A 15091-nucleotide genomic window follows, 5' to 3' on the forward strand; every position below is an offset into this window, starting at 1 on the left:
CACCATAAAAGGCCCAAACTAAATGTATACCCCAAATAAAAAAAATAAAATTAAAACAGAGAAAAACATGATCACTGCTAAACAGCAGAGTAAAAAGGGTGATTAGAGGCCAAACAGCATCCTTCAAAAAATGGAACTCAAATCCTACTGAGGAAAATAGAAAGGAACAAACTCTCTGGCAAGTCAAGTGTAAAAGTATAAGGAGGCAGGCCAAAAATGAATTTGAAGGCTAACAAGCAAAAAACTAACAGCAAGAAGTCTTTTTTAGAAGTAGGGAGGCTGCCAAACAACCAGTGGTGCCACTGGACCATCGGGGTGCTAAGGGAGCACCCAAGGAAGACATGGTCATTGTGGAGAAGCTAAATGAATTCTTTGTATTGGTCTTCATGGCTGAGGAGGTGAGGGAGATTCCCACGCCTGAGCCAATCTGGTTAGGTGACAAATCTGAGGTACTGTCCCACATTGAGATATCAATTGAGGAGTTTTTTTAAACAAATTGATAAATTAAACAGTACTAAGTCCTCAGGACCAGACATGATCTACCCAAGAGTTCCAGAGGAAGTCAAATATGAAATCTCAGAACTACTAACTGTGGTACATAACCTATTATGATGTCCCAGGACTTGAACTCAGGCCTACACATCCCCAGACAGTAGCCACATCCTGGCTTCCACCCAATAGCTATTGAACTCAAGTGGGCTGAAACACTACTGGGGTTATATAAAACACCCACGATCGTTCCGACTGGAGTACCATCCCGCTCTGCTGATTGGTCCTACTATACTATGTAAGCCAGGAGGCAGAACAAGATGTTTGTCCGAGCAACAAGGTAGTTTCCTGTTGTGGTTGCATTGGACCCTGCTTGTGCCTGCCTCCTGCACCCATTCCTGCTTCTGGTTCCTGCCTTATCCCCAAGCTTTGCTCTTGTTCTCACCATGCTCCTGCTCTGTGCTTGATCCTGGTCTCTCCTCCTGTCCTTATGCCTCACCTCCAATCCTTAGTGACCTGCCCTGGCTTTGACCCCATCCTCTGACTTCTGATCCTGGCTCTGTAATTTGGCATCCGACCTTGGCTCTGACCTTCAGCTTCAATTCCTAGTTCTGATTCTGGTTTGACCCCTGCTTCTCATAACTGGTAAGTTGACTGGTGCTGACCCTTGGTTTCGTTGGCCAACCTGGATACCTGCTCCACCCACTAGACTTCACTCCCGCTCTACTGCACCAGGCCACCTACACCCCAGTCCATAATACCTATCCGTTAAATCAGCCTCTGTAGCAGAAGACTGGAGGATAGGTTCTAGAGGTGATCCTGGTAATTACAGGCCAGTAAGCCTAACATCAGTATCGGGCACATTGGTCAAAACTATAGTAAAGAACAGAATGATCAGATATGCATGAATTGATGGGGAAGAGCCAACATGGTTTTTGCAAAGGGAAATCATACCTCACCAATCCATTAGAATTCTTTGAGGGAGTCACTGAGCATCTGACAAGGGTGACCCAGCTGATATAGTGAACTTGGACTTTCAGAAAGCCTTTGACAAGTTCCCACACCAAAGGTTGTTAAGCAACCTAAGCAGTCACAGGATAAGAGGGAAGGTGCCCTCATGGATTAAAAGATAGGAAACAAAGAGTTTTTCCCAGTGGAGAGAGGTTAAACACCCCTTGTCCCCCAAAGATCTGTCCTTGGACCAGTGCTGGTCAACATATTCATAAATGATCTGGAAAAAAGACTAAACAGTGATGGGGCAAAGTTTGCAGATGATACAAAGAGTTATTCAAGGTAGTCAAGTCCAAAACTGACTCTGAACTCAAAAAGTCAACAGTCTCACACTTTAGGGTATCTGTAGGAATTTGCTACAGCAGATAGCAGTTTTTTACAATTCCTTACATATGAGTAACTGCTGCAGGTAGCAAATTCCTACAGGTAGCAGTTTCTCATATTATATCAGTGGCTGCTTCCTCCAGGCAGTGATTTCCTGCCTCTGCTGCTGTTTCTCTCTCCTCTTGAGCCACCTCTCTTCCTCCTGGGCCCTCGGGCTGCAGATGGCGACTGGCCCCTGGGCGCACACATTGCAGGACTGGGAGCAACTCCGAGCAAATTATGATTAGCAAACCAGATAATCACCTGATTGAGGGGGTGGGAACAGGAAGGTTCCCGCACTTTTACATCTCCTGCCCCACATGGCACCACCCACTGCACTTTGGGAAGGGGGGGTGGAAATTGGGATTAACTCTTTATATCACATAGCCCTTATCAGTTAGACCAGCTGTGAGCAGAGGATACACCCTCAGCCAGGGCAGAGAATGAGGGGCACACGGGAGTACAGATAACCCTTGTGGAAGAGGACACCAGAGCCATCCAAGACTTCATCCTTATGGATGATCAAGCACATATGGACACGGTCACTCAGGGGATCCCTCATCCCCAGGACAGTGCTGCCGGATGGAATGTTGGGGGCCTGATGGTTCCGTAGCACTAGAGTGGAATGTTGGGGACCTGAGAGTTCCACAACAGACTGTGAGGGAGGAGCAGCTGAATGGGATACCCAGGGAAAGGGCCCATCTCTCAGTATCTGCCCTGGAGCTGGCTAAGGAAGCAGCAATGTAAGAAACCCCATTCCTCTCTCAGCCCGTCCCTTAGTGTGGGCATTTCTGCATTGGATCTGGACTGTGACCAGGGCCGGTGCAGCCCATTAGGCGACAGGGACTAACATTTGGGGAGCAGCGACCATGGCGGCCGAATGTTCAGCCACCGTGGTCGTCGGCGGTATTTCAGGGGCGGGATCTTCTGTCGCCTCTCTCAGGGGTGCCATTTTGGGGGCGGGACCTTCTGCCGCATAGGGCGCCAAAAAGGCTGCTGGCGTTCCTGACTGTGACCTGCCAGAAGGAGGTAGCAGTGTGGCACTGCTCACCCTGTATGGTACAGATCAATATTGCACAGGAACTGACCCACAAAAGGGACAAGATTGGCCTCACAGACAAACTTGATATCCCTTCCCCCTACCCTTTAGGGTAGCGTGAAGAAAATAATTACATTCTGCAAGAAAAAAACAACTTCACATTCAGTTTGACTTTCTAACAACCCAGATTCCACAAGATCAACAAAATGCCTCTTCCAAAAATAAGAGAGAGAAAAGAAACTCACTATCTGCCCTACTCGGAAGTCCTACTCTGAGGCCCCACTCCACTGCCACAGCAGAAGTCCTGTTCGGAGCTCTGAATGATGCTTACCTCCAACATTTATTGCTCAGGCCTGCCTCTGCTGTGGATCTTCTAATGAATAGTACGATACATCCTGGAACTAAAGCTCTTCCATGAGTTGGGACATTTATAGGGTTACCTCCATATGAGGATTCTCTGGTACCTACGAAACTCCAAGCTGAGACAGAAACTCTGGCTACAGTTGGGGCATTTATAGGGTCTCTCCAATGGGTGGGTTCTCTCTCTAAAGAGCCCAGAGTGCTCACAGTAGCATCTCCCAGAATTGGGTCGCCTGTCAGGTTTACTCCTGGGCGTGGGTCCTCAGATGCCTGCTAAAATCTGGCCAGCCACTAAAACTCTTCCCACAATTGGGACAGTTATAAGGTCTCTCTCCTGTGTGGATCCTCTGGTGGACAACAAGGCTGGAACTTACACTGAAGCTCTTCCCACACTCTTCACATCTATAGGGCCGCTCCCCGGTGTGGGTTCTCAGATGCTGGACATGGGTGGAGCTTTGACTGAAGCCCTTCCCACAATGAACACACCTGTAGGATCACTTGCCTCTGTGGATGCGCTCATGCCAGGTCAGGACTGAGCGATCGGCGAAGGTCTTCCTGCAGTCGGGGCATTTGTAGGGTCGCTCCCCTGTGTGGATCCTCCTGTGCTGAATAAGCACAGAGCGGTGTTTGAAGCTCTTTTCACACTCGGGACATTTATAGGGTCTCTCACCTGTGTAGACCCTCTGATGGTTGGTCAGCGAGGAGCTGTGGCAGAACACTTTTCCACAGACAGGGCATTTGTAGGGTTTCACGCCAGTGTGGATCCTCTGATGCTCTAGGAGACTGGAGGTCTGAGCAGAGCTCTTCCCGCATTCATCACACCTGTAGGGTTTCTTGCCTGTGTGGGCCCTGCAGTGCTTCATCAGGCTCGAGTTTTGCCCAAAGCTCTTCCCGCACAGGGCACATGTGTAGGGTCGGTCTCCCGTGTGGCTCCTCTGATGGCGAAGGAGGTTGGAGCGGTCAACAAAACTCTTCCCACACTGAGGGCATTTGTAGGGTCGCTCCCCCGTGTGGGTTCGCTGGTGCTCTGGGAACTTGGAGCTCTCAGCAAAGCTCTTCCCAAACTCACACCCGTAGGGTCGTTCCCCTGTGTGGCTCCTATGATGGCGAAGGAGGTTGGAGCGCTCAACAAAACTCTTCCCACACTGGAGGCATTTTGTAAGGTCGCTCCTCCATGTGGGTTCGCTGGTGCCTCCTTAGGGTCGAGCACTGCTTAAAGCTTTTCCTGCAGTCAGAACATTTACGGGATTTTTCTTCCATGTCTCTACCCTGGGGTGGGGCGGGGGAGGGGTGTCTCCCTGGTGCCAACCAGCCCCGTACGGACTCAGGCTGGTGTCTCTCCCTGCTCAGGGCTTTGGGGCTCCCCGCCAGTGGCCTGTGCAGCTCTGGGCTCCAAGCCCCGGCCAGATGCGGATTCCCTCCTTTGTTCTCACCTCCGGGACACGACGGAAACCCCGCACAGCTGATCTAGAAACCCCGCTCCGACTGCTGCCCCACGGCGGGCTCGGCTGGGGGAACCCTGCTGGGCTCAGCAGCACAGACCCCCCCGCGCTTCTCCAGAGCTGGCTGGTGGGGCGGGGGGTTTCTCCGGTACCAGCTGTGTTTCGGCTCCGACCCCACCCCCCCGGCCCTGCGTCCACTTCCTCCAGGCAGCGATGTCCTGCCTCGGCCTCTCCCCGGCACAACCACTCCCCGCCCGCCCGGCTGAGGCGAGCCCTTCCCGGGCCCGCTGCCTGCAGATTAGGGCTCGCCACTCACGGCGCTGCGAGCCAGGCTCGGAACCCAGGCATCCGGAGCACTGCCAGGCTCGCACCCTGCTCCCGACTTGCCCTATTACAGCCCCCTTATGGCACCACGTGCCCCGGGAAGGGGCGGGGTTCGGATTAACCCTTCCCTACCCAGGCGTCAGGCGCAAGGCACTGGCGAGGGCGGGATACAGCCTGGGAATTAGCGCGTCGCACCGTCATCCGCCCAGGGGGGCACTGGCGGGCAGCCAGCCCTTGTGGAAGGGAGCTCCGGCCGGGATCTCACCCAGGGCCTCCTCCACCCTATGGATGTTCAAGCACAAATGGACACAGTCCCACAGGGATCCCTTATCCCAAGGACAGTGCAGCTGGGTGAGATGTTGGGACCCTGAAGGTTCCCTGGCAGCTGCACGGAATATTGGGGCCCTGAGGGCTCCCAGGTGCACAGAATGTTGGGCCTCTGAGGGTTCTGAAGCCACTGGATGGAATGTTGGGGCCCTCGGGGTTCTGAGGCAGTGGTGGGTGAGAAGCAGACAAACTTGATTCCACAGGAAGGGGTTTCATGCCTCAGACTTTAACCTGGGGAGGGGTGTGGGGGGGTACCTATTCAGGCTCTCAGGATGGGATGGTACAAGCCCACCCATATCTAAGGCAACCGTCCTCCAGCCTAAGGTGGGGAGCTACTGGACCCAGCTCTCAAATGATTTTGAGGGACAACTAGTGGAAAAAAAAAAACAGTGATACAAATCATAGGTTCAAAAACCTAGATCCAGCTAGGGCACCAAGCAGAGAACCCTGCACAGCGCTCACATCCATGCTCATGGCTCTCTGAAGAAGCGACCAACTAATATCCCAGGTGGGCCGTGGGACTAGCGTGAAATATGCGCTTGCTCACCAAATTTCTTCACCCTCCACAGGGGATAGGCGGTCTCACCACATGGTGCTGGGGCAGGACACAAGGCTGAGGAAGTGAAGGGTGTGGAGCACAAGCCTCGACAGCTGTTTCCAAGGCACAGTTCGGAGGTGGGCCAGCTGCATAACACACAGCTGGCTCAGGTGGTGCATAGGGATTGGCTAGAAAGGCTCATGGGTCAAGGGCCTGATTGTACTTGGGGTGAATAGCTGAGGAAGCAGAAATGCTGCACGGATTCATACTTCCTGCTCCCCACCCCGACAAATGCTTAGGAAGTTTGTCCATTGGATCTGGATTATGGCCACTACATCATTTCACTCTGGGGTCAATGAATGCTCAGCAGAAGGTGTTTGCATTAGGTAGGAAAGGCAACTATTAGTACTCAGCAGATGGGTCTAACAAATATTTATTAAGACAAAACACTCAGCAAGTTGTGATCAACTACTTACAAGTGGGAAGCTCCTCTTCCAGCATCAGACAATACAACTTCAAACTCCCTTTGTTACACAAACTTACTTATCAGAGGGGTAGCCATGTTAGTCTGAATCTGTAAAAGCAGCAAAGAGTCCTGTGGCACCTGCATCCGACAAAGTGGGTATTCACCCACGAAAGCTCATGCTCCAATACGTCTGTTAGTCTATAAGGTGCCACAGGACTCTTTGCAAACTTACTTATAATTTTTATTCTTTTCTTACATATGTGTATTAGTCTCTCATTTCCATGTTAACTCTCCTCCCCCATCAGTACAAGTTTAATGTTAGTTCAAACCGGTCTTTTCTAGCTTTTTAGTCACTGGATCTTTTCTTGTTCTCATGACCATGATTGCTCTGCAGTTTCTTACACATACATAGCTCTGCTTCTGCTGTTAAACGTTGTCAGAACAAACTCTTAAAATCCACAGCAGGCTTCTGCCTAAATATGCCTTCATTCCCAACAGCTCTAGTTCACGTTTTGTAAAAGCAGCAAAGAATCCTGTGGCACCTTATAGACTAACAGACGTTTTGGAGCATGAGCTTTCGTGGGTGAATACCAACTTCCTCAGATGCATGCATGGGTGAGAAGCAGACAAACTTGATTCCACAGGAAGGGGTTTAATGCCTCAGACTTTAACCTGGGGAGGGGTGTGGGGGGGGTACCTATTCAGGCTCTCAGGATGGGACATGCATCTGAGGAAGTGGGTATTCACCCACGAAAGCTCATGCTCCAAAACGTCTGTTAGTCTATAAGGTGCCACAGGATTCTTTGCTGCTCTTACAGATCCAGACTAACACGGCTACCCCTGTGATACAGTTCACGTTTTGTGATTTTGTTTTGTATTGTGACCACTTCTCTCTTGTTTCTAGCGGAATGTCTACCTTTTCCCTCAATAAACCTTTTGTTTTTATTAGAAGTGCTCACAAGTGCTATGCGAGCGGTGAGGTAAGGTCAAACTTGTAAATTGGGGTACACTGCTCCTTTCGGAGCAGATGATCTGGGATTTCTGTGAGTAATCAGTGTCGGGTTGGATGTCACAAGGGGGATGCTTCAAGGAGACTACAGTGCACCTCTTGTTACCTGCAAAGTAAAGACAGGGCTTGCACAGCTCAGAAGAGAGTGTTTGGTGTCTGAGCAACATAACTTGGTTGACTTAATTTTTGAGTGTAGACCTGGACTTAGGAAGGAAAAAATGAAATGGATATCTACAAAACGGGGAGCACTGGGTAGCAGTAATACTACTGAAAAGGATCTGGGATTATAGTAGATCACAGATTGGATATGAGTCAATACAATACAGGCTAATATCGTGCTGGGGTGTATTCCCAGGAATGTTGTACATAAGACACAGGAGGTAACTGTCCTGCTCTACTCAGCCCTGGTGAGGCCTCACCAGGATACTGTGCCCAGTTCTGGGCACCACACTTTAGGAGAGATGTGGACAAACTGGAGAGAATCCAGGAGGAGAGTAACAAAAATGATCAAAGGTTTAGACAACCTGATCTATGAGGGGGAAAAATGGAGCATATTTAGACTTGACAAAAGAAGATGGGAGGGGAGGACCTAATAACATTTCAAATATGGCAAAGGCTATTATAAAGAAGACAGTAATCATTTGTTCTCCGTATTCACCAATGGCAGGCCAAGAAGTAATCAGCTCAGTTTTCAGGCAGAGAGATATAAGTAAGATATTGGGAAAATCTTTCTAACTCTACGGATAGTTAAGCTCTGGACCAGGCTTCGAAGGGAGGCTGTGGCCTCCCTGTCCCTGGAATTTTGGATGAAGGTTGGACAAACAAACACTGGCCATGGATGATTTAGGCAGAATTGGTCCTACCTCAGTGCAGGGGACTGGACTGGATGAGCTCAGACCAGACCAACTTTTCTGTGTGAGGAATGAATGGTGATACTGTATTGCTCCCTCTCTTTCCAACGATGGTTTGGGATGAGAAGAACCTAAATATATGGAGATATACACCTATCTCATAGAACTGGAAGGGACCCTGAAAGGTCATTGAGTCTAGCCCCCTCCTTTCACTAACAGGACCAAGTACTGATTTTGCCCTAGATCTGTAAGTCACCCCCTCAAGGATTGAACTCATTATGCAGTATTTAGCAGCTCCATGTTCAAACCAATAAGCTATCCCCCTGAGTTCTACTGGAAGTACCTTGCCTGATACATCCTCGGATTGTGTTTGCCTTTTCAATGGCACATGACATTGGGGCTCATAGGTATCCCAGCAATGGTGTTTATAAAACTAAAAGGTTAGGAAAGGAATCAAATGCTGTCTCCTCACTCTAAACAGTAAACCCCATGTCCTCCCAGAGCTGGGACAGAACCTAGCTATCCTGACTCCCAACTCCTCCTCTAGGCCACTAGACCCCACTCCCACAGCAGGGAATAGAATTCAAGTGTCTTGACTACCAGCCCCCTGTGTTAACACGCTAGACCCAACTTCTCTCCAGATGCAGGGAATAAAACCCAGGAGTCCAGACATTCATCCCTCCCACTGTTCTATCCCATTAGACCCCACTCCCTTCCTAGAACTGGGAATAGAATCCAGGAGTCCTGATAATCCAGGACCCCTGCTCTTGCCACCAAGGTCTGAGCTCCAAACAAAGCTTTCTTCCAAATTTATTCCTCAGGCCCATCCTGGGTATGTGTCTTCAGATGTCTTGTGAAATTTGGCCAGTCACTAAAGGGCTTCCCACAGTTGGGACATTTACGGGGTCACTCCCCTGTGTGGATCCTCTGGTGCATAATAAGCCTGGAGCAAACACTGAAGCTCTTCCCACATTCATCGCATGTAAAGGGTCGCTCCCCCGTATGGGTCCGCTGATGCTGGGTGTGGTTGGACTTCTGGCTGAAGCTCTTCCCGCAGATGACACATTTGTAGGGTCGCTCACCAGTATGGACCCTCCGATGGCCTGTCAGCGAGGAGCTGTGGCAGAACACTCTCCCGCAGTCAGGGCATTTGTAGGGTTTCACGCCTGTGTGGATCCTCTGGTGCTCCAGGAGGTTGGAGGTCTGAGCAAAGCTCTTCCCGCACTCATCACACCTGCAGGGTTTCTCACCTGTGTGGGCCCTGCAGTGCTTCATCAGGCTCGAGTTTTGCCCAAAGCTCTTCCCACACTGAGCACACGTGTAGGGTCGTTCCCCTGTGTGGCTCCTCTGATGGCGAAGGAGGTTGGAGGGGTCGGCAAAGCTCTTCCCGCACTGGGCACACATGCAGGGTCGCTCACCTGTGTGGCTCCTCTGATGGCGAAGGAGGCTGGAGCTGTCAGCAAAGCTCTTCCCACACTGAGGGCATTTGTAGGGTCGCTCTCTTGTGTGGGTTCGCTGGTGCTCTAGGAGCTTGGCGCTGTCCGCAAAGCTTTTCCCACACTCACACCCATAGGGTCGCTCCCCTGTGTGGCTCCTCTGATGGCGAAGGAGCTTAGAGCTGTCGGCAAAACTCTTTCCACACTGGAGACATTTGTAGGGTCGCTCCCCCGTGTGGGTTCGCTGGTGCCTCCTTAGGGCCGAGCTCTGCTTAAAGCTTTTCCTGCAGTCAGAACATTTATAGGGTTTTTCTTCCATGAGGGTGGGGTCGTCTTTACACTGGAATGGGGGTGTCCCCCTGATGTCAACCAGCCCCGTACGGACTCAGGCTGGTGTCTCTCCCTGCTCAGGGCTTTGGGGCTCCTCGCCAGTGGCCTGTGCAGCTCTGGGCTCCAAGTCCCGGCCGGATGCGGATTCCCTCCTTTGTTCTCACCTCCGGGACAGGACGGAAACCCCGCACAGCTGATCTAGAAACCCCGCTCCGACTGCTGCCCCACGGCGGGCTCGGCTGGGGGGACCCTGCTGGGCTCAGCGGCACAGACCCCCCCGCGCTGCTCCAGAGCTGGCTGGGGGGGGGGGAGGAGTCTCTCCGGTACCAGCTGCGTTTCAGCTCCGACCCCCCCTGCCTCCACTTCCTCCAGGCAGCGATGTCCTGCCTCGGCCTCTCCCCGGCGCCCCCACTCACCGCCCGCCCGGCCGAGGCGAGCCCTTCCCGGGCCCGCTGCCTGCAGACTGGGGCTCGCCCCTCACAGCGCTGCGAGCCAGGCTCGGAACCCAGGCGTCCGGAGCGCTGCCGGGCTCGCACCCTGCCCCCGACCTGCCCTGTTACAGCCCCCTTATGGCACCACGTGCCCCGGGAAGGGCGGGGTTCGGATTAACCCTTCCCTGCCCAGGCGTCAGGCGCAAGGCGCTGGCGAGGGCGGGATACAGCCTGGGAATTAGCGCGCCGCACCGTCATCCGCCCAGGGGGCACGGGCGGGCAGCCAGCCCTTGTGGAAGGGAGCTCCGGCCGGGATCTCACCCAAGCCTCGTGCACCCTATGGGTGTTCAAGCACAAATGGACACAGTCCCACAGGGATCCCTTATCCCACGAAAGTGCAGCTGGATGGAATGTTGGTGCCCTGCCCTGAAGGTTCTGTGGCAGCTGCACAGAATGTTCGGTTCCTGAGGGTTCCGAAGCAACTGGATGGAACGTTGGGGTCCTGCGGGTTCTAAGGCAGTGGATGAGTGAGAGACAAACAGGTTCCACTGGAAGGGATTTCATGCCTGAACATTTGCTCTGGTGGGGTCTGTTGGGTACTGAGGATGGGTGGGCCTAAAGGGAGGAGCTACTGAACCCAGGTCTGATATTATTTTGAGGGACAACAAATTAAAAATACAGGGACATGAGTGAAAGTCACCGTTTGAAAGACAATGATTCAGAGGGGGGCACTGAGCAAGGAATCCGGGACAGTGCCCTGCTCCTCAAAGCCATCCAGGGAGCCAGTGGACATGGACCTGAGGAACTCTGCCTGGAATTGTGATATAAGGGAGGATTGGAAGTAGGCCCCATACTTCCAGAACACCTCCCTGTCCAGCTTCCTTCTCCCTGTCTGGTGGATGGTCATCTTGGCCAGCACCAGGAGGAGCTCCACAACATAGGGCACTGAGGTTTTTTTCTTTTCCTGTGTGCCATGGAGATGCTTGCCCCATGAGACAGCCAGTATTTTTCCAGCCCAAAGGGTCAAGATATACAAGAAGAGAACAAAGGCTCCTCCCCACCTCTTTCCTATCCGTTCTCTGGACTGATGAACTCTCACAAGGGAATTTTGAACAAAAGGACTGAGGTCGCTCGCCCCTAAACTACTTGGGCAATCCAGAGAGATTTACAGAAAATCAGCAGATTTAACATCCCTGCTATCTTTTGGACTATATGCTTTATAATTCAACTGTAATGTATTTTATCTGTTTAACCTTTTAATAACTCTCATTTCTTTTTCTTTGTTGATAAACCTCTAGATTGCTTACTAAAGGATTAGCCATCGGCATGGTTTTTTATTTATGATATGAAGTATCCATTGACCTTGGTTAGTGGCTGGCCCCACAGTTCTGGAAGAACCTGATGTGTGGTGAATTTGGTTTTAATAAGCTTTCATCACAAAGTCCATTTTGTCTGGATTGTAAAAAACGTGGGGGTTGGACTGTCTAAGGGAACTGTCTCTGGCTTCAGGGTAAAACTAATACAGTGTTCCAGGAGTGACTTTTTTTACTGGCTTGGTGAAATCTAATGCAAGAATATAGCACCGTTTTTTTTGAGAGGGGAGGTTTGCCCTGTTTCTGACAGTCTGCTCTGAGTTGGGCATTTGCAGCCGGGACCCAGGCCAGGCACCGTGACAGCTGGGTCCACATGTGCTTGAACATCTGCAGGATGAGTTCCTACATGGCTCCCCAGGGACTTCTGCACCCCGTGCCTCCTTCCATAAGGGTTAGCTGTGTCCCAGATGCCCCTCGTCCTCTAGCCGGTGCCAGTCTAGAACCAAGCTATTGCATAACATCTGGGCAGTGAAGGGTTAATCCTAGTCCTCCTCCCCCTCCCCCCATTCCCTCCCAGCGGAGTGGGGGGTTTCACAGCTCAAGTGCTTTCCTGCTTCTCCCCTCCCCCCTCCATCAGCTGATGATGTGACCAGCTGGGCTCTGTGTAGTGAAGGGGGACAGTGGTGAGTCCTCATCTGCAGCCCCAGGCCCAGGAGGGGATTGTCCCGCAGTCTCAGCGATGGGGGCTCTGGGAAGGGAGAGAAATAGCAGCAGAGGCAAGAAATCGCTGCCTGGAGGAAGTATGTGTATGTGGAGGGGAGAGGTCAGGATCTGAGCCAAACAGGGACTGGAGAGACACACACACACCCCGCCGGCTCTGGAGCAGCAAGGGGAGGGCGTTTGGGAAACTGAACCCACCCACCCAGCCAGCTCTTGGGTAGCAGTGATGCAGGAAAGATTTGACGGTATTCATCTACTGCTCAGCTGTGGTTTATTCTCTTCCAGGAGATGAAGAGGAGAGCCCCCGGGAAGGAGACATCAGCGAGAGTCAGGGCAAGCAGGACAGCAGCAGGGAGACCCCCGCGCAGCATGGAGAAGACTTCAGCCTAACCAAAGCCAACCCTATCACCATGGGAGAAAAAGCCCACAGATGTTCCGAATCTGGGCAAATCTTTAGCCAAAGATCAAACCTTCACAGGCACTAGAGGATCCATACTGGGGATCGACCCTACAAATGCCCTCAGTGTGGGAAGAGCTTGGCTGATAGCTCCAACCTCCTTCACCATCAGAGGAGCCACATGGGGGAACGACCCTACATGTGTGCCCAGTGCAGGAAGAGCTTCAGTCAGAGTGCAACCCTAATCAAGCATAGTAGGACCCACATCGGCAAGAGGCCGTATGGATGTGGCAAGTGCGGGAAGAGCTTTGCTCAGACCTCCAGCCTCCTGGAGCATCAGGGGATCCATATGGGCGTGAAACCCTACAAATGCCCCGACTGCAGGAGAGTGTTCTGCCACAGCTCCTCACTGACAGGCCATCGGAGGGTCCATACTGGTGAGCGACCCTACAAATGTGTCATCTGTGGGAAGAGCTTCAGCCAGAAGTCCAACCACACCCAGCATCAGCTGATCCACACAGGGGAGCAACCCTTTACATGCGATGAATGTGGGAAGAGCTTCAGTGTTTGCTCCAGGCTTATTATGCACCAGAGGATCCACACAGGGGAGCGACCCTATAACTGTCCCAGCTATGGGAAGCACTTTAGTGGCTGGCCAAATTTCACAAGACATCTGAAGACACATACCCAGGATGGACCCGAGAAATACATTTGGAAGAAAGCTTAATTTGGAGCTCAGACCTTGGTGGCAAGAGCAGGGGTCTTGGATTATCAGGACTCCTGGATTCTATTCCCAGTTCTAGGAAGAGAGTGGGATCTAATGGGATAGAACAGTGAAAGGGATGAACGTTGGGATTCCTGGGTTTTATTCCCCACACTGGGAGAGAAGTTGGGTCTAGTGTGTTAACACAGGGGGCCGGGAGTCAAGACACCTGTATTTTGTTCACTGCTATGGGAGTTGGGATCTAGTGGGTTAGAGGAGGAGCTGGGAGTCAGGATGGCTGGGTTCCGTCCCAGCTCTGGGATGATGTAGGGTCTACTGGTTAGAGTGGGAAGGGCATTTGATTACTTTCCTAACCTTTTAGTTTTATAACATCATTGCTGGGATACCTATGAGCCCCAATGTCATGTGGCCATGCAAAAGGCAAACACGATCCCAGGATGTACCAGGCAAGGTACTTCCAGTAGAGGTTCTTCTCATCCCAAACCATCTTTGGAGACCCAGGGAGCAATGCAGTGTCACCATTCATTCCTGTCATAGAAAACCATCCAAGAGAGATGGCTGTCCAGCCTCCTTTTGAAAACCTCTGGTGAAGCAGCTTCCACCACTTCTCTAGGCAGTTTAGCGTTTTCATTTCTTGTTCTCTTGATGCCTCCTCTGATTGTTGAGCTGCTTCTTTGCAGCACTTGTGCTTGTCCAGTCTTTGTGATTTCTTCACTCCTTTGTGGAACACTTTTTCTTCTTCCACTTTCCACTTTTCCTGCAAGGTTCTTGTTCTGTTACTTATCCAGTTTTTCCTTGTGTGCTTACGCCTTCCAATAACTTCCGCCGCTGTATTTTGTATAGCTTCCTTGAATGGTTCCCATTCGGTCTGTAGTGAGATTTCTTCATCACCACAAATTAATAACCTGAAATCCCCCCCACCAAGCATGGCTTTGTGTGCCTCCCTCGTGGAGTTTTCCTTTAATTTATCAAAATCAAATTTGGCCCAATTGCATCCATCTCTTTCATGGACTTTCACTTAATCATTCCTATGAGTAGTTTGTGATCCCTGCCACACTCTCTAGACTCTAACATCCAGCAGTGGCCATGTGGGCCTTTCACTGATAAGAATCAGGTCTGTCAGGTTTTTGGTTTGACCAGCTGGTGAATTCCATCTAGCTGTGTGTATAACTCTGGGAGGAAACCAAGCACGGCCAATCATCAGGTTGTGTATCTCACAGCAAGTTCTTAACTTTCCCCATTATGGTTTGCTCTCTCAATGCCATGTAGTCCAACACTATTCATTTGCTTATCATGTCAGCTAACAATTGTGATGGTTCTCTCAGGGTATCCAGGATTGTAAGTCACCTTGTTACCCTCCTGCCTCTGGTGAGAGGGAGTCTTGCCTGTGGTAGCTGGGAGTTAACTCCCTATCACCACCTCCTTCAGCCACCAAACACTCTCCTCTGGGCTATGCCAGCCCTGTCTTTACCTTGCAGGTAAAGAAGAGGTTCACTCTAGTCTCCTTGAAGCATTCCTGTT

The 15091-nt window shown here is 51.3% G+C and overlaps 1 protein-coding gene across 1 annotated transcript in view; it reads right to left on the reverse strand.

Moving 5' to 3' along the window:
• Positions 1-1744: 1744 nt before the first annotated feature.
• Positions 1745-15091, reverse strand: part of LOC127051295 (zinc finger protein 569-like) — a 34635-nt gene continuing 21288 nt past the window's right edge. The window contains exons 8-9 of the mRNA XM_050953382.1: positions 9302-10039; positions 1745-3932 (exon numbers count right to left, since the gene is read on the reverse strand). Coding sequence (XP_050809339.1) covers positions 3757-3932; positions 9302-10039 — 914 coding nt within the window. The 3' untranslated portion in view covers positions 1745-3756. The remainder of the gene's footprint in view (positions 3933-9301; positions 10040-15091) is intronic.

The sequence above is a fragment of the Gopherus flavomarginatus genome, chromosome 5 (genome assembly GCF_025201925.1).
Source record: "Gopherus flavomarginatus isolate rGopFla2 chromosome 5, rGopFla2.mat.asm, whole genome shotgun sequence".
Classification (NCBI taxonomy): Eukaryota; Metazoa; Chordata; order Testudines; family Testudinidae; genus Gopherus; species Gopherus flavomarginatus.